Source organism: Aspergillus ambiguus (assembly GCF_047715705.1).
Source record: "Aspergillus ambiguus strain CBS 117.58 unplaced genomic scaffold BDV59scaffold_15, whole genome shotgun sequence".
NCBI classification, from domain to species: domain Eukaryota; kingdom Fungi; phylum Ascomycota; class Eurotiomycetes; order Eurotiales; family Aspergillaceae; genus Aspergillus; species Aspergillus ambiguus.
This window is the reverse complement of record NW_027395528.1, coordinates 526,963-547,718: the sequence shown is the minus strand read 5'-3', so window position 1 is coordinate 547,718 and position 20,756 is coordinate 526,963. Positions and strand designations below refer to the sequence as shown.

At 48.3% G+C, this 20,756-nt stretch overlaps 10 protein-coding genes across 10 annotated transcripts; 4 read left to right on the top strand and 6 right to left on the bottom strand.

Moving 5' to 3' along the window:
- Positions 1-1,880: 1,880 nt before the first annotated feature.
- BDV59DRAFT_178216 (SDR family oxidoreductase) lies at positions 1,881-3,241 on the bottom strand. Its single transcript, XM_073689733.1, has one exon. It carries the CDS (start codon positions 2,999-3,001, stop codon positions 2,063-2,065), a length of 939 nt encoding a protein of 312 aa, XP_073548181.1. The 5' UTR covers positions 3,002-3,241; the 3' UTR covers positions 1,881-2,062.
- Positions 3,242-3,354: 113 nt separating this feature from the next.
- BDV59DRAFT_178214 (SDR family oxidoreductase) lies at positions 3,355-4,770 on the top strand. The gene is made up of 3 exons (XM_073689732.1): positions 3,355-3,814; positions 3,884-3,978; positions 4,043-4,770. The coding sequence occupies exons 1-3, from the start codon at positions 3,458-3,460 to the stop codon at positions 4,545-4,547; spliced, it is 957 nt and encodes a 318-aa protein (XP_073548180.1). The 5' UTR covers positions 3,355-3,457; the 3' UTR covers positions 4,548-4,770.
- Positions 4,771-5,760: 990 nt separating this feature from the next.
- BDV59DRAFT_30818 (uncharacterized protein) lies at positions 5,761-6,743 on the top strand. Its single transcript, XM_073696164.1, has one exon. The coding sequence runs from the start codon at positions 5,968-5,970 to the stop codon at positions 6,571-6,573; it is 606 nt and encodes a 201-aa protein (XP_073548179.1). The 5' UTR covers positions 5,761-5,967; the 3' UTR covers positions 6,574-6,743.
- A 1,095-nt stretch (positions 6,744-7,838) lies between these two features.
- BDV59DRAFT_178201 (uncharacterized protein) lies at positions 7,839-9,446 on the bottom strand. Its single transcript, XM_073689731.1, has 9 exons — positions 9,269-9,446; positions 9,119-9,221; positions 9,048-9,066; positions 8,881-9,000; positions 8,809-8,831; positions 8,724-8,761; positions 8,531-8,674; positions 8,095-8,484; positions 7,839-8,047 (listed from the first exon to the last, which is right to left on the bottom strand). The coding sequence occupies exons 1-9, from the start codon at positions 9,403-9,405 to the stop codon at positions 8,008-8,010; spliced, it is 1,014 nt and encodes a 337-aa protein (XP_073548178.1). The 5' UTR covers positions 9,406-9,446; the 3' UTR covers positions 7,839-8,007.
- Positions 9,447-11,523: 2,077 nt separating this feature from the next.
- BDV59DRAFT_193228 (uncharacterized protein) lies at positions 11,524-12,555 on the top strand (the record flags this gene model as incomplete). The annotated part of the gene is made up of 3 exons (XM_073692188.1): positions 11,524-11,755; positions 12,009-12,262; positions 12,322-12,555. 3 exons carry the CDS (start codon positions 11,524-11,526, stop codon positions 12,553-12,555), a joined length of 720 nt encoding a protein of 239 aa, XP_073548177.1.
- Positions 11,938-14,698, bottom strand: BDV59DRAFT_207857 (uncharacterized protein; the record flags this gene model as incomplete). The annotated part of the gene is made up of 3 exons (XM_073695087.1): positions 11,938-12,822; positions 12,879-13,520; positions 14,155-14,698. 3 exons carry the CDS (start codon positions 14,696-14,698, stop codon positions 12,572-12,574), a joined length of 1,437 nt encoding a protein of 478 aa, XP_073548176.1. The 3' UTR covers positions 11,938-12,571.
- Positions 14,699-14,911: 213 nt separating this feature from the next.
- On the bottom strand, positions 14,912-15,421 carry BDV59DRAFT_178184 (uncharacterized protein). The gene has a single exon (XM_073689730.1). The coding sequence runs from the start codon at positions 15,171-15,173 to the stop codon at positions 15,015-15,017; it is 159 nt and encodes a 52-aa protein (XP_073548175.1). The 5' UTR covers positions 15,174-15,421; the 3' UTR covers positions 14,912-15,014.
- A 700-nt stretch (positions 15,422-16,121) lies between these two features.
- On the bottom strand, positions 16,122-18,150 carry BDV59DRAFT_178170 (uncharacterized protein). Its single transcript, XM_073689729.1, has 6 exons — positions 17,836-18,150; positions 17,727-17,779; positions 17,529-17,668; positions 17,293-17,469; positions 16,350-17,240; positions 16,122-16,280 (listed from the first exon to the last, which is right to left on the bottom strand). The coding sequence occupies exons 2-5, from the start codon at positions 17,754-17,756 to the stop codon at positions 16,664-16,666; spliced, it is 924 nt and encodes a 307-aa protein (XP_073548174.1). The 5' UTR covers positions 17,757-17,779; positions 17,836-18,150; the 3' UTR covers positions 16,122-16,280; positions 16,350-16,663.
- Positions 18,151-18,552: 402 nt separating this feature from the next.
- On the bottom strand, positions 18,553-20,436 carry BDV59DRAFT_178166 (aminoglycoside phosphotransferase family protein). The gene is made up of 3 exons (XM_073689728.1): positions 20,192-20,436; positions 18,688-20,139; positions 18,553-18,635 (listed from the first exon to the last, which is right to left on the bottom strand). Exons 1-2 carry the CDS (start codon positions 20,349-20,351, stop codon positions 19,166-19,168), a joined length of 1,134 nt encoding a protein of 377 aa, XP_073548172.1. The 5' UTR covers positions 20,352-20,436; the 3' UTR covers positions 18,553-18,635; positions 18,688-19,165.
- Positions 18,610-19,131, top strand: BDV59DRAFT_30511 (uncharacterized protein). The gene has a single exon (XM_073696163.1). It carries the CDS (start codon positions 18,698-18,700, stop codon positions 19,094-19,096), a length of 399 nt encoding a protein of 132 aa, XP_073548173.1. The 5' UTR covers positions 18,610-18,697; the 3' UTR covers positions 19,097-19,131.
- Positions 20,437-20,756: the final 320 nt, after the last annotated feature.

Here is a 20,756-nt window from a genome sequence, read left to right as displayed (position 1 = left end):
GTGCAAATTCGTCCCGTTCCATGATAATCAATTCCGATCGGCCACCAAGCCATATAGCGCCCCATACCATTTGAGATATATCTTTTCCATGGTTCACAAGGTTTACTAGATCTGGTCGGTATGCTTCGTTGAAGAATCTAAAGACGAATTATGTAGAATTATTAGCCTTTCGTTGTACGCTGCATTCGTCGGAAAACATGACTTCTTTCCAGCCAGGAAATTCGCGCCACTTTTGGGCAAATTTAAAACGTGCGCGTGTAATACACGATTTAATAGGTATTCTCTTCTTACTCTTCCATTTTTTTAGATTGTATTTGCGTAGAACGCGTTGAATTGTCGATTTTGAGAGGCCTCCAGGGGTGCTAGCAACTAGGGCTTTCCAGGACATTGTAGGGTTCCGACGGACTAAACGATAGATATACCGTCTAGTATAGGCATTAAGCTTTGAGGGTCTTCCTGTACGAGAGCGAGATTTTAGCGTTGAAAGGTCCAAAAAACGCTTTTTAGTATTGTAGATAGTTTGACGCGTGACGTTATATTGCGCGGCCAACTGCGTGGGGGAATTGCCAGCTTCTAGTGCAGCTAAAATAGCTGATCGTTGCTCAGTAGAAAGCTCTTGATTCAGCCTCCTATTTCCACTAATTTCGGTTCCAAAAGACCTCATTTTGATGGAATGGGAGGTGGTTGAAAAAGGTGGTCAAAATTGATGGCGGGGGTTGACGCGGGAGTGTAAACAGACTTTTGAACCCCCATGTATGTTATCTCTCTTAGTCTATGTTGTCCAATTCATAATAGCTCTAGTAAGAGTATCCGGCTCTTATGTGCAAGTCACAGGGTCTATATTCGTCGAAGCCGTTGTGGGACAAAGGATCTCCAGCCGCTAGACCTGCTCATACGACCATGCTAGCCAATAAGGGAGTCAGTTCGTTTCCCCGAATACTTGATATAGGGATAGCATCGTGTGGCCAAAACCTTACTTTCTAGCCGGCAGGTGATAAACACCAGCTAATAGTCGCAAACGAGGCGTACCTTCCCATTATTTAAAACAGGTCATCGCTGCATTAGGTTCGCATTGTGTCAGTTTTATAGGACTATCCACTAAATTGGAATGCCGCACTCCCTCCACAGTATATAGCAGGCAGATGACAGAGCATATTTGATGGTCCGATTTAAAAAAGAGCCAAATGGCGATCAGCACATTACACAACCCCGGAACGGACGAAGAGAGTGGGTTGACGTTAGATAATAGTGCTTCTGATCGTACTCGCAACAGCATTAGTCTTCCAGAACCTAAGGAGAAAAAGATATCGTCAGGAGCATCGCTGCCCACTGCGTACAGTAACATCGATCACAGTGCATCTCGTCCCGCGCATTATTTATTGTTGGGATTTAGGCGCTGTTCTAGGTGAATGGATGGCCCGCGAATTTATCCATGTGGAAGCACCTTGGTGGGTCCTGTTTACCCTCCGACTACTGTAACTGATTAGTGATCTACCCGTCGGAAGCTTTTGTCGGGGGTCGCCATGTCCGTATCAACCAGTACTCATCCACACAAACATGAAGATTTGATCCATTGAATCTAGCAGCGAAGCTGCAATTAATACAGGAATAATAGGGATCAACTAAATAACTAAATTAGGAAATAGAAACGATACAAGATATGACCTAGCGGACGTTGACTAATGGTAAGTTTCGGCGTCGAAGCACAATCATAAGCGCTGGGTGGATGGCGAGCCTGAGTTGTGGGCCTGGGATGTCGATGGTGAGGATCTACGGCGGCCTTGTTCTCTTAGGCGTATTAGAGACATAGTAGGATGGCTCAAACGAGCTTCTCCCAAAAGAGTAACTTATTACAGTGTGTTCTCGATTCAGATTGATTAGTCCTTGTGATTGGCCACTACAAATAATACCTTTGTGCCGTTCATTAAGCTTGCAGCTTATATATTTCTCTAGTGGAACCGGACTAGACAAACTAAAGGCCAGAAATGAATAAATAGGTTCAACGAGCCTGGGAAAGTCAAGGTCGATGTGCCCATGAATGCTTACACTTCCAACAATCTCCTCAGTACCTCTGCAGGGGTCCGCTTCGGCGCAGCAAGCTCCAAAACCTCCTTGCTCGTTGTTGCAGAGGTACACTTCCCTTCCCACATGGTCTTCGCTGCATGCTTGATTGACTCAATAACCGTCCTCGACTGTCCCGGGCCCCCAAAGAACTGTCAAAGAGAGTATAGACAAAGCTCATGTCCTTATACTTCACATCCTCCACCTTGGTGCCAATATACTGTTCCACCATGCCCACCAGCTGTTCGCCGGTGATGTCCTCTGGTCCGTTCAGAACATACTTGGCCCTGTTGTGCGTTGTCGGGTCACGCTCGGCCAGAAGGTGCGCAGCAAAGATGCCGACTTCATCTGGGTGGATAGGCGCAACATGCGCGTCTTTGGCAGCTATCAACCTGAGGGGCGCTTCCTGCTTGCCCGTCTCTCTGTACTGCCTGATATAACCAGCAATGCCGGCGAGGTAGAGATTTAGAAAAGAAGCTGGCTGGAGCGAGGTCCATTTCAGCGCACTGAATTCTGCCGAGCCGAGCATGGACTCGATAGCCCAGTGCTGACGGGGGTAGTAGGCTTCGAGATCAGGACGGACGTTAGGTGCCGTGGTGGAGATACGCACGACGTACTCAACATCAGCCCTTAGAGCTGCAACATGGAAGGCTGACTCCTCAGCAAATTGGTTGGGTGCGTTGTGCGGAGCAATAAAGGCGCGAATGACTTGATGTTTTCGCAGCCAGTCGGCGGTAATATCAGTCCAGTTGTATTCGATGATCTCGACGCCAGGGACTTTGGCCAGGTCTTGAGCCGCCTGGCTGGAAAGGGACCTGGTTACAGCGAGCACTCGATGGTTGAAAAATGTCTTGTTTGCTTTGAGAAGGGCTGGGAGGGCTCGTGTTAGGGCTTGGCCGGTGTTGCCTGTTGCGCCGACGATGAGGAAGGTTAGAGCCATGTTTTGTTGAGGATGTTGCGAGGAATCAAGTTGATGGAAGCAAGAATATTGTGCTGGGCTACGAGGTACCTTTTATGGCTATATATACCTGTGATATAGGTGGCTACAGCCGAGCATCTAACTAGAATATGTAGTCGAGAACCATTAGTGAGCGTCTCTATCAGTGTGGGAGGATCCCAGACGAAAGTGGGAGCTCCGGCACAGCGACATCCCACCACCATGTTGCAACAGGTTCCATTGGTTACTAATCCGCTTGATTACCAAGCCACACACAAAAACAGCGTCGCTGTTATGCAACGGAAGTGGGAGCTCCGGCACAGCCGCCATCCCACCACCATGTTGCAACAGGTTCCATTGGTTACTAATCCGCTTGATTACCAAGCCGGACACACAGAAGCAACGTCACTGTTGTGTATAGAAGCTCCCGCCGCCAATAGATAAATAGCATTGCTGGAAATGCCGGAACCTCAGATCAGCGATGAACACACCTGGTTTTTGAACAACACAAACAAAATGACGGTCAAATACCTAGTTACAGGCGCAACTGGAGGCCTTGGAAGAGAAGTCCTCAAATATTTCACCGCAAATGTCCCACGTTCTGAATTCGCCGCCGCATCATCCAATGCTGCCAACAGATCAACCTTTGAAGATCGTGGTATTACTTTCCGCCATGTTGACTACAACAATTCGCAATCTCTTGAAACGGGCCTGTGTGATGTGCAAAACCTCCTTTTTATTAGTTCTAGTGGCTTGTGTCGCGGCGAGCAGCATGCCAAGGTTATAGAGGCTGCTAGGAAAACAGGGGTGAAACATGTATGTTCTACTGGTAATCCTGTTTAAGAACATTTGACGAAGTTGCTAATAAGTCCCTCTCTCCCCTAGATCTGGTATACATCTCTGGCATTCGGAGGGCTCCAGGACACCTCCAATGCTCCAGTAATGCAGGATCATCTGCATACTGAAAAACTCCTCAAAGAGTACGTCATATATCCTATACCCACGTACAAATCCTACTGGCGCTGGTCTAATGCCCCAATCTAGATCCGGCCTTACATATACCTCCATCCGAGAAGGCGTCTACGCCGAATGCTTCACTATATTTCTTGACTGGTATCCCGAGCGGTCTGGAACCGTGAAACTCCCCGCTGATGGGGAGGTCGCCTATACATCCCGTGCAGAGCTTGGTGAAGCAACAGCACGGATTATGATTCGCGGTGGGTATGAGAATCAAACTGTACTATTCACTGCGCAGGAGACAATTACAGCTCGGGAAATAGTAGATACCATCAACGACACATCTGGGCGAAATATCAAGCTTGAGCTGGTCTCGCGAGAGGATTATCTCAACGAGTGGATAAGTGATCCACGAGGCAAGCCAAAAGAGCACTTTGAGATGCTTGCGACGGTTTGGGATGAAATTGTCCAAGGGGAGCTGCGCACGACGCATCCATTATTGCGGGAGATTCTGGGTAGGGAGCCTACAAAGCCAGGAGACTTCGTAAGAAAGCTCTTGGAGGATGATAGGGACTACGTTTTTGCATATTAGACGAGGTGCCTTAGATATATGATGGGCACCAGGAGCGTGTATTGGGCGGAAGGGTGCTGCGATAGACCTGAACGGCCTGTCTATACTTGCGCCACTTCAATTTCCTTGTCAATATTTTTCAAGCTTAATGACACGCTGGCATCGGCAAGGGCACATTTGATACTGAACGGTGAAGGAAGAACACCACATTCATCCCATAGGTAGATCACCATTTCTTCGATGTATAGGGTGGGTTTCTCGGCAAGGTGATCACGGAGGCTATCGAGCATCATGCGAGTACTGGCAATGGTCTCCGGTGGGCCGACACAGACTCCGGGAAAACTTGCGCTCATTTTCCTGTGTACTTAAGGGACGGAACGCTCACTAAATTTTGCTGCCTGGGCAGTTTGTAATGTCGTCAGCTTTTTCTTGCTCTATATCATATGAAATATGACGCTGCCAGGAATCGAGCCTTCTTGCCCTATCGTGACGGGCTGTCTGAATGTTGATGGGTCTTGACTTGGCGACGTCATGGCAGTTGGGGTTTTTAACTAGATTCATAACAATACGGGAGCGAAACAGATGACTTGTTTACAGAATCGCTTCGTTCAGAGGGGTTGTTCTGCTAAATATAACTGAAAATATACATTTGCTTTATAGGAATAGCGTGTATTGGCATTGAGAGTTCGAAAACAAGTCGGTGTATATACAACACGGGTATCCAGTTTCGGCCTCATCTGTACAGTACCGTATGCGTCACTTGATCAGCCAGTAAAGAATTGAAAGTCAATAATACTCGATAGTCGGGCCTGAATTAGAAAACGATCCTCTGCACTTTGTTTTCTTTCACCAACAGTACTAACACACCAAACCAAAAATCTATCAAAACCCTGATCAGGGTTATCTTCGTAGGAGTGCCAGTGCCGCCGAGTGAAAGCTTTAGTATCAGCGAAGAGCTCTTCAATGGGGTTTTAAATCCGGCGAGTACGGAGGTAAGAATATAAATTTTACCCCTGCGAGTGAACATAATTGTTCAACCCTTTGAAAGTGATGGAAGGAGGCATTGTCCATAACAAGAACAGATTTGGGCTCCGGCCATTTCCCGCAGTGATGCAATAACTCTTCAATAAACTTCAAAGATAGAGGAGTCCGTTGAGCCTTTATAGACGCGAGACAGCACAATACCATCCTATGCGTATGCTGGGAGAATTTGATACCGTTGATCGCAATGGAATTTGGTGACTTGGGAAAATGTGGTGCCATGGGGAGACCAGCCTGTTTTTCTAAAGCCTATGCGTTTGTCGCACCCGGACTCGTCCACATAAACGAGATGGTAGGAGCAGAAATTAGATATGTAATGACAATAGGCATCACCTAAGTCCGGTTTACGTTCCTTAGCTTTTTGCTTGGCTGCTTTCTTTGACCAACCTTCCTGCATTTGATGTCTCCGAAGATGGCTGGCGCCTGTGAGTCTGACCGAGCCTCAAGCCCCAGCGGCCGGATCCTAGACCTCTACTTTTCGGGTCCCCGAGAAGACTTTCGACTGCAACATCTTGACACCAGCGGAATCGACTCCCATCGCGAGCAGTCCTTCAAGTATCGACTTGCCCTTGAACGAAAAGAAGCTTTGGCGTCGCACCTAGGGGCCCATCTGTTAAATGACTCTTTTGAAGATGGGTTCAGGAAAGTGTTTGGTGCTTGCAAGCCTTCCTTGGTCCCGCCAGTTGATCGTGAAGTTGACGTTCCATCCCCGAGCTGGGTCGACGTCCTGCAGGATGTCGAGCCTTCCCAACTACAGCCAAATGCGAACGGTACCCAGCACTGTCTTGTGCGAGGGATCACCGTTGCTTTAACGGCTCCTGACTGCGACATTATACGGTCTGGCTTGCTTCAAAAATTCATTGAGCCTTGGCCGCACCCTCAAGACTTACAGGCAGAGATAGAGGCAGTGGAGGCCACAATCCGATGCCTGTCGACGTGGAAACAGAACGTGCTGCAAGGTATGTCAATGGTAGCCAGCGCAGTGGCAGAATATAGATTAATCTAAGACTAATGCACCGCAAAAGCCCTCCAGGAAGACGAGAGCCTTTCCCGTCGTCTGCGGGAACGCTTGATCTCACTTCGCAGTTATACAGCACTGGAGGCCGAGCCGAAAGCCCAGCAGCGCCACGAACCGGTTATGACCTTCTCAGCCAACCTGCAGCATGGCCCCAACGGAGAGCCGAGGGCTGATGCTGTAAGTGATGAGGCGCCTCATAATGATGTGGATTCCCATTCAGAGGGTGGCACACATCAATCTTCCGGTACCAGCGACCTTGGAGACCATGGCGATGAAGATTACCGAATGAGCGAGGATCCTCGGGAGGTGAACGAGGCTTTACCGAGGCTCACCAGTTCCCCCGGTGTGTCGACAACCAGTAGGCTTCGCTGGTCCTACGAGGAAGAGTCCCGGCTGTTGACTTTCTTGGAGTGTTATAAGCATCTCAGTTGGCCTGAAATCGAACAGGAATATTTCCAGCAGGTAGGTATCTACCGGAAAGAACTCGCCCTTAAGACCAAGGCGCGACGCATCCAAGAGAATGGCCTGCGTGGGGCGCGAAAGACGCGAAGACGCCGGGAAAGGAAGGGTGATTCTCTCATTGTATCCCTCCCCCTGCCTTTGGCTGATAGATCCCCAGGTTCGCAGGGAACGCGTCCAACTTCACATGTGTCTGCTTCTGCATCTGACCCGGCACGGCCGAGCACAGTATCTCCAGGGAGTGAGGCCACGGGTGAAACTCAAAAGGAAAAGAGCGCCGACTCTGTTGCCGTGCGTAAAGCCGATGAGCAAATGAGTCACATTAGATTTATGCTGTCGGGAGGAGATACTAGCCAAGCACCGCTGGAACTAGCGGGAACGTACTTGAATAGTGAGAGACCCCTCTCGTTGGACCACTTGTTAGCTTAGATCTCCATCTCATTTCGAGTGTATTTGGAGCTGGTCTATATGATGTATATAGCACTTTCCCCTTTGACCGGATTATCCACTTTCCAGTCTCGCCGATTCATCTGGTTCCGACGCATTGCAACGGTCTCTTGCTCGGACCTGGTAAATCCACCTCCATACCGCGAAGATAATCAGCGTGACTACCATATTCTGCTGGGAAATTTCTTTGTGAGTATGCCGGAAGGGTTTGAGGAACACTCTAGAAGCACCTGGTAGCTGGGCGTCGGCTTCCGATGTACCCGTCGTCGCCGGTATCGGACGGAAGAAAGGCAAAGTTCCGGCCACAACTCACCATCATCTCCCCACGTCTACAGTTCTGGACACAGTATCTTATAAATGTTCAGTGTTATTTCTTTGACTTCACCTAGATTACATGTCTTGGGCTGTCCTGTTTTTTATGAATGCTTTCCCTCGATATGATAGGCACGCGGGCTTGGGTAATATACCCCTTCTTCTCCTTCCCGACAGCATAAGGGGACATCATTTATGGACACCCTATGGAGGCATTGCTGGTTTCTGCCCGGACGTAATACGGCTGTGGTTGTCAGTAAGCGTTCCAATACATGCCTGGCTGTGACGTACACTTCGAGCCAGCCTTCCACTCCCTTCCTCAGGGCTTGACGCGCGGTAGCACACAGGAAGAAAACTTCAAGTGAACGCTTATCCAGATGCTCTACCAGTAACTCCATGCTGTAAGCTTCAAATCCGTCTGCCCAGCTTTCTAAAACCGATGTCTGGGTAATTGGTTGTTTCATGTTGAGTGGTATACGGTAGACGTGTTCCGCAACGTTGGTAAAGCCATGGCTTTGCATTTCCGAGAGGTATTCGAGGGGGAGATCGAGTGAGCGTCCGTCCATTTTGAAGGCCTTATCCATCTCGTTATAGAGACGGTGGAGGCCGGTTTCGCCGTGCGGGTCTTGAAAATGAACCTTGCTGTCCCATATCTCCAACATGCCGTTGGGTGAGGAGCAGCTAGTACTGTATTAGCATAAGCGTCGTGTGGAGTGTGAGGCTATACCTGTAAGCTCCATGGAGAATACACATGAGTAGCTGGCGGTCTCCCCATAGTCCACCAACATGGATAAAGTCAATGTTTCTGAAAGGATAATACCAATCCTGCTGACCTAAATCATCGATGCAGAACTCGCAGTTATTCGGCACCCTAATCCTGTTAGACTCGCCTTAGCAGAAACCGTCAACGCGATCCATACCATTCTTCTTGCATGTATACCATATCAATCCCAAAAACCTTCGTGGTTAGTTAGTGGATTGGTGTGAGGCCAGAAGATAACTTACCATGGACGACGGGTGTTCCTCTGCTGTCATATAGTTAGTATGTATATGGAGACGTGCTTATTTGGCATATACCGAATTTGATTGCCCAAGATCCAGCACCAGTTCTCACATCGAGAACGCACCGAGCAGCACTGACAGACGCTGGACATAGCCTCCCATTAAACAATTCACAGTATGCAAGCAATTGCCGGTCAATCAGAGTGTCAGTAGTGAAACGTCAAGTAAGTGGTCCAACTCACTCTGTCGTTCTTGTTCCTTCTACTCATAGTTTGGTTAGCACAGACTCGGTGGTGACCGCTGGAACACATACATTATCGACGGGGAAAGGATGGCGTCTTCGATAGCGAAACGAATAGTAGCGCCCATGGTCAAAGATTCTCTCTCTAAACGACTCATCAAGCAGTTCAAGATAACTAATGAGGATGAGAAAACGGAGTTTGAAATGGTGGAATGAGCATACTCATCATCAAGCTCCACGCCAGAGTCGTAGTCAGTCTCGGAGCTTGATACCATCGTGGAGGGTTGCATATGCCTTGTCCGCTCCATGAAGGGTGATGTGTCCTGAAGGCCGGAAGAACAAGGAGTCGGGTGTTCCATATCTGATTTATGTCCCAGAGCGTTGCACAAACGCCGCCCCCAGATCACAGGACTGTGGATAAAACCATCCAATCAAGTGGGGGGGAAACGCCTTGCCCCACTACCAAATCATGGTAAACGCAGGGATGTACGAGGGCGCAGTGAACAATGAGCCCATCGGCCGGACGTAGAGAAACAGGGGCGAGAATACATCAGATCTATAAAATATTTGTGTGCTACTATTTCAAATTCGCGGCTGCTATATCCTAGGGTTCTATACATATTATCAAAGATAATCCGAGACATACTTGGATGACGCACTCATCCTGAAGGCGTTTAAACATGAACGAGGTCCCGAGCTCCTAGAACGCATGGGAGACGTCCGTTGCCACACAACCACAACCCTCGCTGAGAACTACTGGTCCGCCTTGGAACCTTTGACAAGTCAACAGATACCTTTAAAGTTTCTGGGTAACATACCATACTCCAGCGTTGTCTTTTCGAGTTCGCGTCGCTGCTCCTCTAGCTGAAGAAACATATATCGGGCCTTTTTGACCTCGTCGAAATAGGATTCATGCACCTGGAAGAACGTTAGCCGTAATTAGACTTAAATTGTTTGGGCACGCTCACGAATAGTCCAACTTGGCGACCGTTTTCGCAGCAGAAGCACAGAGTCTCTGGTCTCTGGGTGAACCGAATATTTCGACGACCAAAAACTGCTAGCCCAACGTCATGATAGCATTTATCGCAGAGAAACAAAGGCCTGGGGGCGGTGGAGTTTCCACCGCCAGCCAAGGGTACATTGGATGGTGTAGCCATGGAGTAAAGCAGATGTCAAAGTAGGATCCCAATGAACACGACTACTGACTGCTATCAAAGATAGTTGTGCAAGGGCAACTTCTGAGAAGGACTCCACGCATTATATCTTGAAGGCCAGGAATATCATTCACCAAAGCGCCAGAAGCGCAGGGGCAACGGACAAACACGGATTATCCGTACGACATCACTTGCTGTCCGAGCGTCGGTGGAGGCGATTAGTCGAATTAACAAAGAACGCTGAGAGGCAGATCTACCTGCTGGTTGGTCTAGACCGCTAATGTGGGTGTAGGTGTATCCTGGGGTACCAGCCAGTCTCTGGTAAGTCATCTCTCGGAATAGCATCGAGTCTGTGCGGTAGCATGGCACCCACATCACCACAGAGACGCAGGAATGACTACACGGAGGTGGCGTTCGCGCATGCAGATGGAATGATTATCATTATCCCATGCATAAGACTGGCCATTGGGCCACCTGATACGCGTAGAGTGGTGGCCGGCTCCATTCGTTCCCCACTACCAAATCACGGTAAACCACAGTGTGCTTGCCAGGAGGCGCAGCCCCGGGCCATCCGTGGTCGAAAGGGCAAGCAAGTTCTTCCAAGCTCCACTTGCTGCACATCGACTTAGATCCATGGTTCATCTTCGGTGATCGCGTTATGGAAGACAATTCGGCCACGATGGAGTCATGTGCGACGTCAACATAGCGAGGATCTTGTCTACATATGTGCACTGTCTGGCTATATGCAACGTGTGGTAAGCAAGGCTCACCAAGGTCCTGCCCGTCCACATTCACCCCTGCGATTTCTTTAAGTCGTTTTCTGAAATAGTACACCATTATGGAAGACTTACTGATGTACAAAACAAACTAGCATCCGACGCTCTGTGGCCTCAACAAATGCTAACCTTCTCCTTAGGCTGATGTACGACGGGAGCGACGACATATACCAAGCTGATACTTTTTCCGCCGACGTTTTACGACTTTACGCCCCGGATGATGGCCACTTGAGGTATTCAATCCCAGCAGGAAATCTTGACGAATGGGAAAAGATAGAAAAGGGCTCTCCTGTTGAGATCTGCTTGGAGGATATCCTGAGGCAATTTAAAAGGGATCAGCATGAAGCTATCTGTCTATGTCTTGTCAATCAAACCGCCGAGGCAGCAGAGATCATATTAGGATTTCTCCTTTGGGTTACTAGTGATGAAGTACAGTGTGGTATGTCACAAGGTTCATCGCCTATGCGTTGTCTTTGGCTGTTTCGCTGACCATGGGCTCATACCATTTCTAACAGGCCTTTTGGACGACGATGCTGCAGTTCATCCTATGCAACTCAGGCTCTGGAACGGGCTGAATATCTGCTGTCTTGCAATCTGTCAGAAGCAGAAGGATTTGACTCAGGCTTCAATGAAGGCGAACATTCCTCTCCCCGACACATGTCTGAGCATTTCACAAATAGAAGCATTTGGTAAGGAGCTGATTGCTATCTGTGATAGGATAGAAAAGCATGGACTGGTAGACTATGAGATCGGGGTATGGGAAGAAGAAATTCTCTCTAGTAAGGTCTTTCGTCAGGTGATACGCTGCTTGCATTGCTGACCTTACCATAGTCCTGGATCAGTGTTGTTCGTTAAATCAGGCGCTTTCTACACAGTTGCGGGTGCTCGACCAATTAGCCGACCGAGATGACTAGAATAGTCAGTGAATGTGTGGCTGGTAGCGACAATAGCGGGTGTTCGATATGGCTGTCATTCTGCCATGAATGCCATGTGGTTGTCATATCATAACTAGCATGTGACCTAGCGGGGTAGACTGTCGGCATGAGGCAACCGTCAGAAAGTCATTCATCAAGCAAGTTCCATACCCCAAGATGCCTCAGCATCTATCGACATTTCGTCTATCCAATTATGTGCGCGCCGCCGAACAAGTTATCCCAAGCCTTAGGGAATATTTCGAGACGGAAGCGTTCAGAGGGCTCCCCGAGGACGAGATATACGTCGAGAGCCCGCTCAACACTGATGCAATGGAGCGCCTGAGACCTTTACTTTCACTGGTCTGTGACGGCGTGAGTACCGAATTAATCCTCCAATGCTCTTTAGAGACCGTCCCCTGACACTACCGTAGCCAGTACGCGTGATACTTGCCAGGGTCATGGGGAAGGCAAAACTGCAGGCCACCTTTCCATGCCTCCACATCCCAGTCCTGATATACGAGACTTCGCTACTCGATGGGAAACGTTTAGAGCTCGGACGGGGCGTATATACAGACAGGGACGTCGGTATAAACGGGAAATTGGTTCTAATAACAGTTGTTCCCACTTTTGTGAAAGTCATATTTGAGCCTTCAGCAACTCCCTAGATCGCGAAACCGTCAATCAATCAATCTGTGTGACCTGCCAGCCATCTCCATCATTGTCTCGATGTATGGTGCCTTCTGTGGAAACGAACAAGTTCCAAGGTGCTTGGTATAGTGTATCTAGGTTCGAAATGTGCCCTCGGCCAGACAAATCAACTCTCGGTTCTTGAATATTTTCGGGAAAAGTTGGCGGGGTCACGAAAGGCAACGAATCGGTTGGAAGGGACGGCGCTCGCTGGTCTAGGTTGTTCTCTTCATAGACCTCCTGGTCTATAAATCATTAGTCCTGTATAATCTGTCCCATCAACGTAAACATAAATCCATACTGAAGATGTTGCCAAATGGAGGAGGATTTGGCGGAATCATGCGGTGACAAGCGTGCCCCGGTATATGGAAAGGGGGGGCCATCCCTTCCATACGGGATTCCTCGTCCTCATCAATGTCTTGTTGTTGACCAGAATTATCCGTCTTTCGCTTCTTCAAGGATGATGTCCCACTTTTAATGCTCTCTTGGTCCCCGCTGATGTGTTTTTGTGTACCTGGCCGGCGTAACTGCTTCCTGTGAGGTAGGTTGACAATACAACCTAGTCGTCTCAGAGGGAAAAGGAACGTATGCTCGAAACATGCGGGCGAAGAAGGAATATTGATATCCACCTCGTGCCGTAAGCGCAAGGTTGGCTTCATCAAACTTTGGTAATTCGTCGGGTGTCGCATTGCCATATGTCGCAGAACTTGGTCAGCGGGTGTTCTGCAAACCGGGCATTTGCTACCGAACCACAGGGTCTTCAGCGCCCGGTGTTGGGCCTCCTCTGTCGTTTTGAAGTGCTTGTAGAGGATATCGTAGCGACTGTATCCACGAAGACACAGTGGACATGCATAGGGCAGGCTTGTAGCTTTTGTTAGAATGCGGTAGAACGCAAGTTGATTGTTCGTGTACTCGTCAGGGTTTGAAGCAGGCAACCTTTGGCCTGGGGGACGCGGTCTTTCGGATTCTGGTATCACCATATTAATGAGCCGTGCTAACCAGCTTGAAAGTAGACATGGCATGCACTGAAGAGAATGGACGTCTCTCATGCGAGCCTGGTGCAGGTCCCAGGAGCTCACATAATCAAATACCAAATCACGGTAAACGTTGGATGGGGTAGAGACCGCCCTTCCTATGGGTTACTGGTCGATTTGCCGACAATGGCGCCGGAGTATCTGCATTGGCCACGCGTTCCATGCCTTTTCTTGAACTGGATAACGAAGGCGGCTCGCTAATCCCTGAGGGCGCATTGTCTGGGACGAAGGGTTACAACCCCTTCTCCCGTTTCCCCAACTCCAACACGTTATAGATGTTAATAACAGTTGAGCGATATTACATTTCTGGAAGCTTGTATGTAGCATACACACCTTTTCACCCTGTTCAAAACACAAAGTGGCATCTGGCAGAGATGTGTGTATCTGCTGTATAACTACTCAGATGTCATCCCCGCCACATTTTACCCGCTAGATGTCGTTTACATTCCTCTCTAGCTCTAGAAGTTGCCGTATATCCATACTCATGCCTCTTCCATGCCCGAGATCTTCATCCGTGCAGGTAGTATTCCCACTGTTAGACACCGCGTTCTCGTGGCTGGGGGCCAATCCATGCAACGGTTCCACGCCGAGAAAGATCGATAACATCATCTTCGCCTTCATTCGCGGACCTTTTCGATGTTCCAACTTTTGCCTTACTCGCTCGGTTGGTGTCTGGGTATTTCGTTTGCCCAGGGATCTTGAATTGGAATCCATCTCGGACATGTTGTTGGAAATGGTCGACGACCTTCGCACGGTTATCCAATTCCAGCAATTCGAGACATAGAGAGCACCACATCCTTCCTTCTGCAACAGAGCAAAAGTTCTTATCGATAAAGGCTTTTCTTAGTCCTTCCGTGCGGTACGGTTCGACATTATGCCTGAGGTAGAGATGGGACCGATGGGCAAGCGACTCATTGGAGCTGGTCGGGACGAATTCACCGCAGCCATCGTAGAGGCATATGTGTCCGGGCTCGAATGAATAGGCCTCCACATGAATGCGCCAATCGTCGATAGAAGTGAACTGTTTCGTACACTCCTCAGCAGTGCACATATATTTGTGCTCGAGGGGATGCTCTATGTCGGTCATGATGGAAACAAGGATGATATTGTCCAGGAATCTGAAGAACTGAGAATATTGGTTGGGGAAGTTCCTTGGAGAACATGTGTGACTTATATAGCGAAGTAACATTTACTCTTTATATAAATGGTAAATTAATTATGCACCTTATACCTGGATATTAAACCTCCACCTCCCCCCGGTCAAGGGAGCGGAACGATTGGGTCGCCCGTCACATCTTGGCCCGGCCTCAGATTTTATTCACCCATATTCATCCATACGTGCTAGGGTATTCCTCCAAGCATACTACGGTTCGCTCCCTGATTTCAGCTTCACCAGTTCCGTTTCAGATATTTTGTAGACCTCGAACCATACCTCGCTCCCGATATCTGCCGCCACCATAGGGCAGGAAAGCTGACGTTGATACCATGCCTGAAACGAAAAGGGACGAAGAACAGAGATACACCTGTACCGCTTCGGAATGTTCAAAAGTGTTCCAGTCCATCGATGAATGGCGGCTCCATGTAAATGGGTATCGGTTCGAGAAAGGGCATATCTGTCTTTACAAAAACTGCCAGAAGTTCATCCCAATCCGCCGGAATATCTCATTGTCTCATCGGTCCCATCTTTACTTGAATCATGACGTCGAACCTCGACGGACAGAAGAAAAGAAGAGAGACTCCATTGATAGGAACTTCTGTTTTGGTGAGGAAGGAAAGATCTGGTGTTGTTGCGGCTTGAGATCTATAAAATTACAGGACCTAAAATTAAACCTAGACATCCATCGCTGCGAGTATAAAGAAAGGATATACTATAAAATTTATATTCCGCATCTTACGGGTCTGGTGTTAATGGAATTCAATGTGAAGAGGCCTCGTCTATCACTATGATCGTGGAGCATGTCCAGCCGCCTATGGTGGAAGCACAAGGCCAGGGCAGATCACAGGGACGACCGAATGTGCCGCGCTCACGTTTTTCGGTGTCAGACTGTAGCTCATCCACAGCCTCGAGCCAGGGATATGCTTCATGGAAGAGACGTATCCATTATGTGTGTGATTGGGCAGTAAGCATTTTAAACAAACTCCTGGTATGTTTATTCCATTCAACCTGTTTGGCCTCCCGGCTAAAGGCCTATAAAAGAATCTCGTCACGGACACACGATTCTGCTAGGCTGGGATGAATATCGTTGTTTGGGCTGGGGGATTAAAACTATTATTTACTACACTTGTACTGCGTACATGTATTTCATTTCTTACCCTATCTCAATTCCGTACCTCGCACTTGCCGAACAAAACGATGACTCTTCTACAAAAAGTCGAATCAATCTTCTTGTCTACTTCTGTACCCTCAGCATCGGCCCCCAGTTCCGACGGCATTTCTGCGAATGAGCTTCAAGACATCCATGTAAATACGGAACCTACTTTTCAGATAGTAAAGGGCTTATTCGAGACAGGATTCACCGTGCCGCACTCCTCCCTTTGTTCTGTCGATGCCGCACACGAAGTATGCAACCGGAGGAGGCCCAGTGCTATAGTGGGATGGACAACCTGAATCTAAAATGTATCTTTTCAATAGCCAGGTTTGGAGAACAGCCGAACGTTGTATTGGGTGAAGGTAATATCCTTGTTGCTTCTCATTGTTCCTCCCAAAGGTCTAATGGATACTCGCGGAAACGGTCAACAGGCAGCTGAGGCTCCTCGGAGGTGCCACTCATGCCACCATGGGTATGTGGAAGTCTACAGTGGTACCAACATTTCTACTTCTTTCGTCTACCGTATACCGTTCTTCAGATCTATGGGACACGTAGCTGCGACCTCCATTTCCGTGAAGGAACATTGAAATCGTGTTTCCAACCACATCTTTCCGGGCTTCGGGCCTCCATGGCTGACACGATTTCTATGTACATACATACATACAACGACCTCTTCCCAACCTCACAATTCAACATATTAAAGACGATACTCCCTCCGCCCTACCATAAATGCGTATCCCTGATCAGATCCTTTTCTGGCTCTTTAGTAGGTTAAATAAAAATGAAATGGTCGTACATACCAGGAGTTTACGTAGAGTGTTTAATGCCCAATCATAGACCTCGTAGGTACGTCTCTTCCACGAAGCAAATCCCTGACTCGATGTCGATGAGCCATGATCTGACACCGAGAAGCATGAAGGCGACATATTTGCCGGCTCAAGCATTTCGCTCCGTCTTTCTACTTTTTCCATTGATATGTGTCTCACTTGCATCACCAAGGGGTCGGCAGAAGGCTCGATAGGCTCCACGAACGAGGCGGTACACGGTTCTCCTGACTTTTGGGCTCCTTGTATACCTAATTCAGACAACGAGGGAACTCCCCGCGCATAGGTCGTATCATCCGGCACTTTGCTTCTGCTATCATTGTAGCCATGGCCTAGACCGGAGGACTCGATAGACAGATCCACCGCATCCTGGAAGAACCTGTCGTCAAGATATGGGTCAAGGTGTATGGTAGACCCGTAGGACTCTCGACAAGGATGTGGAGATTCGCCCAGCACCCCCGATTCCCTGGTCCTGTGGGCACGAGCCGGTGTAGAAATAATCGAAATCAGCAAATGCCGGCATTGTCGAAGAAAGGTTTTACCCTTACCTGGAAGCCTCAACCGCCAAAGATAGGAAGCCCCGATCAGTCACACATGCAGCCTTACCTTCTCGTAGAGCGTCGATGTATTCGTCAGAGAAAGCCATAGTGTCGCAAGAATCTCGGAAAGGATGAGGCGAGTCACCGAAGATCCCTGATTCCCGGGTCACACTGACATCGGCTGGACTAGTGACAAATTGTAGGTAAGCGAATGCCATAGTTGCCAAACATATTCCCATACTTGCCTGGGGACTTCCACCGCGGAGGTTAAGGACCTCTTTCCGAACTCTATCCATACTGCCTGGCCCCCTTGAAGAGCATGCTCTATCTCTGGGGATAACCCAATGATCTCCTGAGTGGTCCTGATTGAATCATGCATTGTATGCTCTCAAAAAATGGTCAGTCACGCTTTTTGCTGCAAATAATTGACATGGCAGACCGACACAGAAGCTTGGATCTTTATATTTGTACATTCGATCTGGGAAGAGCGCTGCATCTAGTGCTTTCAATATCCATAATCATCGATTATACATATGGTAAAGTAGGACCCACCATATGAAATGACGACGCACAATGTTAATATAATGGTATGTAGATAATTGGAATCCGTTCAGCTGCAGGCATTCATATTTGAGAAAATCTTGGGATATGCCTAGAACGATTTATTTCCTTCGCGGGAGCGACCTCCCACATAGGAATCAATTGGTTGATGAGTACTGGCCGTATCACATATTGCAAGCCAAATTGTCATGAGTATGACCTACGTCATTTTCATAGATGGCCGATTCCAACTTAGAACCATTCCTTTGGAGAGAGACCACACTTACTAAAGGCCACCTCAGCGTGCACATTTAGTGAACAATAAAGGAAATTGAGTTCTCATGTTTTAGATGACCACCCAATGGCGCGTAATCATTGCAACTTCCGTTTACTAACTTTCAGCTGCATGGCAGCCCTATCAGTCATTATTTTCCTGAACCAGTCACTATGCAGTTGATCATCCTTTGCATAAACTCTGTACTGTGCCCTACTATGGCGTGAAGGGTCTGTGCTCGTTCTTGAGAACGAGCACAGACCCTTACGTGAGCACAACTATTCCAGCCAATCGGAGTACCTACAACCTGGTGACAATGGCTAGTACGCCGCAGATCATTTCACCGAACCGCCCAGTCGAAGCCCCGCGTTATACATCACAAAGTCATGCATGCATACTTGTGGGGTTAGGGCCATATATATAATCTGCCTTCATTCTAAAGTAGCCGTCGTGATCACCAGGATTACAAGAATCGACCAGAGACATAGCTGCGCTAACGGAAAGCAAAGATTGAAGGCCAAAACACCACGAAATCTAGGTGAGCCAGGACCGTACACAGTCTGGGCAGCAACTCACGTCCCGTAAAATAGTACCACCAACATGGGCTACCCAAAGTTGTACGTTGTCTATTATCGACCCCGCTATGGCAATTTTCAACATTGGGCGCTCTACGTGGAGAGCGATAAGGAGAATTTGATATTCGAGGTCACCGGACAACACCCCTACTTCAAGCGAAATGTCGTGAGGGCTCGCCCCGAGAGTTCTAGAAGCTACGTTGGCAAAACTTTCGTTGCTGTTCTTGGCGAGGATAGCGTCCAGGATGTCAAATCTGCTGCCAAGTCAGTTGTTGTGGATAACGAGACGGTTGAGTGGGACTGTCAGGATTATGTGCTTGAAGTGCTTGACAAGCTGGAAAATGAATTTGTCTTGGACGGCGATGACGAGGACTATTGCGAGGCTAGGAAGGATTTGAAAATGAAGAGAGGAGCAATCATCTAAGAGTCTGTATCGCAGTGAGAGGAAATCTTCATTCGCTTCCTCTAAAGACAATAGGAGGCAGTCAGCCTGCTAGACGAATCTTGTTTCCCGAACTCTATCAAGAAGCCACCAGTGAGCATAGGATTTCGGAGAAATACAGTCCGGTGCAAACAGAAACCAATCATTTTCCTCGTAAGGCGCCAGACAGTTCGTGTATTTAACAGCCTCATAATATTCTGGGTAGAAGCCACTGTATTCCCAGTCAATCAGGCCCGTAACAGTCCACTCTTCGTCGTTCGCCATGTCAACCATAATATTGTCTGGCCGGAGGTCACCGTGTGTGAAAACAATAGCAGGCGACGAAGGCGGTTGAGTCGGCGGGGATAGCTGGCGTATCAATTCCGCAAAGACATTACCTCTGGAATGAGGACTATTCAGAAGGAAATCTTCGAAATCGCTCAAAACTGTGATTGGTTCATTGCTCCGACGCAAGTGCCGTCTGATATCTTTGCAACCTTCGCCCTGGACTCCTCCCAGAGGAGCGCCAGAGGGATAGGGTAACGATCTTAGATCCATTAGGAGCGTGCCCAGCTGACCCTTGATCGAGGACTTTTGGGACACAGTCATAGACGACCAGACGTCCGAAAGCGTTGTAGACGGTAGGTGAGTCATGAAAATCAGAGAGATCTCGCTCATCCGCACAAGCCCTAGAGGCTCAGGACTAGGAAACTTTGGGAGATGCTGCCGAATATACTGCAAGGTCGTGTATTCCGTATAATCCTCTAGGTCTCGCACTGCCTTCAGAACAATGTCGTGTCCGCACTTGAAGACCATCTTTTGGCGAGCAAAGGGGCCTTTCCAGACCACATCACTCGCGTATGTGAGATCAATGAGCCTTTGCGGGAGCTCACAGGTGGTGGAAAATGGATCATTCGACATTTTCCTTAGTATTTTCAGTACTGGTTCACATAAGGGAAATATGATATTAATGGGATCTGATGCACGAAGGGACGCCCGAATATCATCGTCGTCGCCGGGTGCCGCTTTTGCCGGGATGGTTGTTTCTATAGAGAGAGCATTGTCAGTTTACGCTCAGGCAACACTTAATATACCCACTGGATCCGGTATCACCACGCATAGACTCCAAGCGAGTAGAGTATCTCAATGGCAACAGCTTCGCCAAGTCGACTTCCGGATCGTTCTCTATTGCATTTTGCAGCTTTTTCAAAGTAAAACTATTAAATTTCGCGGCTTTGGATTTCGAGACGCGGGCCATCCTGAAAAGTATTGGCACTTCTAGGTCGCAGATGCCACGAATACCACAAGCATGTTATTTGGACGAAAGCGGACAAGAGTCACGCAGCCAGTTCAAAAACATACTTTTCGTCACGTGATACCGGGCGAATACATCCGCTCATAGCGCTGCTCTCATTGGCCGTTATCGAGTCCCATTTAGTCTCATCCTGTCCAGACAAATTAGCCTGTCACTGGACTTTTAGGGGGCTGTGTGTCAGGCAGCAAGTTCACTTAATAATCGGAGAGTGCTTTTTCTGGCACTGAACTTTTAGACACCTTATAGAGTAGATTCTCATTGCTGTATGTAACAAGAGAAGTTCTAAAGTAAGGAGATCGGAGGATATCGAGTATAATAAGATTGAAAGAGCTGGTCATTCTAGTTAGG

Bases quoted from the DNA above. Each gene is read 5' to 3' on its own strand.
- BDV59DRAFT_178216 (XM_073689733.1), bottom strand. From the start codon at position 3,001: ATGGCTCTAACCTTCCTCATCGTCGGCGCAACAGGCAACACCGGCCAA.
- BDV59DRAFT_178214 (XM_073689732.1), top strand. From the start codon at position 3,458: ATGCCGGAACCTCAGATCAGCGATGAACACACCTGGTTTTTGAACAAC. The intron at 3,815-3,883 runs GTATGTTCTACT...TCTCTCCCCTAG, and splicing joins GGAAAACAGGGGTGAAACAT to ATCTGGTATACATCTCTGGC. The intron at 3,979-4,042 runs GTACGTCATATA...GCCCCAATCTAG, and splicing joins ACTGAAAAACTCCTCAAAGA to ATCCGGCCTTACATATACCT.
- BDV59DRAFT_30818 (XM_073696164.1), top strand. From the start codon at position 5,968: ATGTCTCCGAAGATGGCTGGCGCCTGTGAGTCTGACCGAGCCTCAAGC.
- BDV59DRAFT_178201 (XM_073689731.1), bottom strand. From the start codon at position 9,405: ATGGAACACCCGACTCCTTGTTCTTCCGGCCTTCAGGACACATCACCC. The intron at 8,762-8,808 runs GTAAGTTATCTT...CTAACCACGAAG, and splicing joins AGGAACACCCGTCGTCCATG to GTTTTTGGGATTGATATGGT. The intron at 8,485-8,530 runs GTATAGCCTCAC...ATACAGTACTAG, and splicing joins ATTCTCCATGGAGCTTACAG to CTGCTCCTCACCCAACGGCA.
- BDV59DRAFT_178184 (XM_073689730.1), bottom strand. From the start codon at position 15,173: ATGGACTGGAACACTTTTGAACATTCCGAAGCGGTACAGGTGTATCTC.
- BDV59DRAFT_178170 (XM_073689729.1), bottom strand. From the start codon at position 17,756: ATGTACAAATATAAAGATCCAAGCTTCTGT. The intron at 17,669-17,726 runs GTCGGTCTGCCA...ATTTTTTGAGAG, and splicing joins ATAAAGATCCAAGCTTCTGT to CATACAATGCATGATTCAAT. The intron at 17,470-17,528 runs GCAAGTATGGGA...ATTTGTCACTAG, and splicing joins TCCGCGGTGGAAGTCCCCAG to TCCAGCCGATGTCAGTGTGA.
- BDV59DRAFT_30511 (XM_073696163.1), top strand. From the start codon at position 18,698: ATGGGCTACCCAAAGTTGTACGTTGTCTATTATCGACCCCGCTATGGC.
- BDV59DRAFT_178166 (XM_073689728.1), bottom strand. From the start codon at position 20,351: ATGGCCCGCGTCTCGAAATCCAAAGCCGCGAAATTTAATAGTTTTACT. The intron at 20,140-20,191 runs GTGGGTATATTA...CTCTCTCTATAG, and splicing joins GCGTGGTGATACCGGATCCA to AAACAACCATCCCGGCAAAA.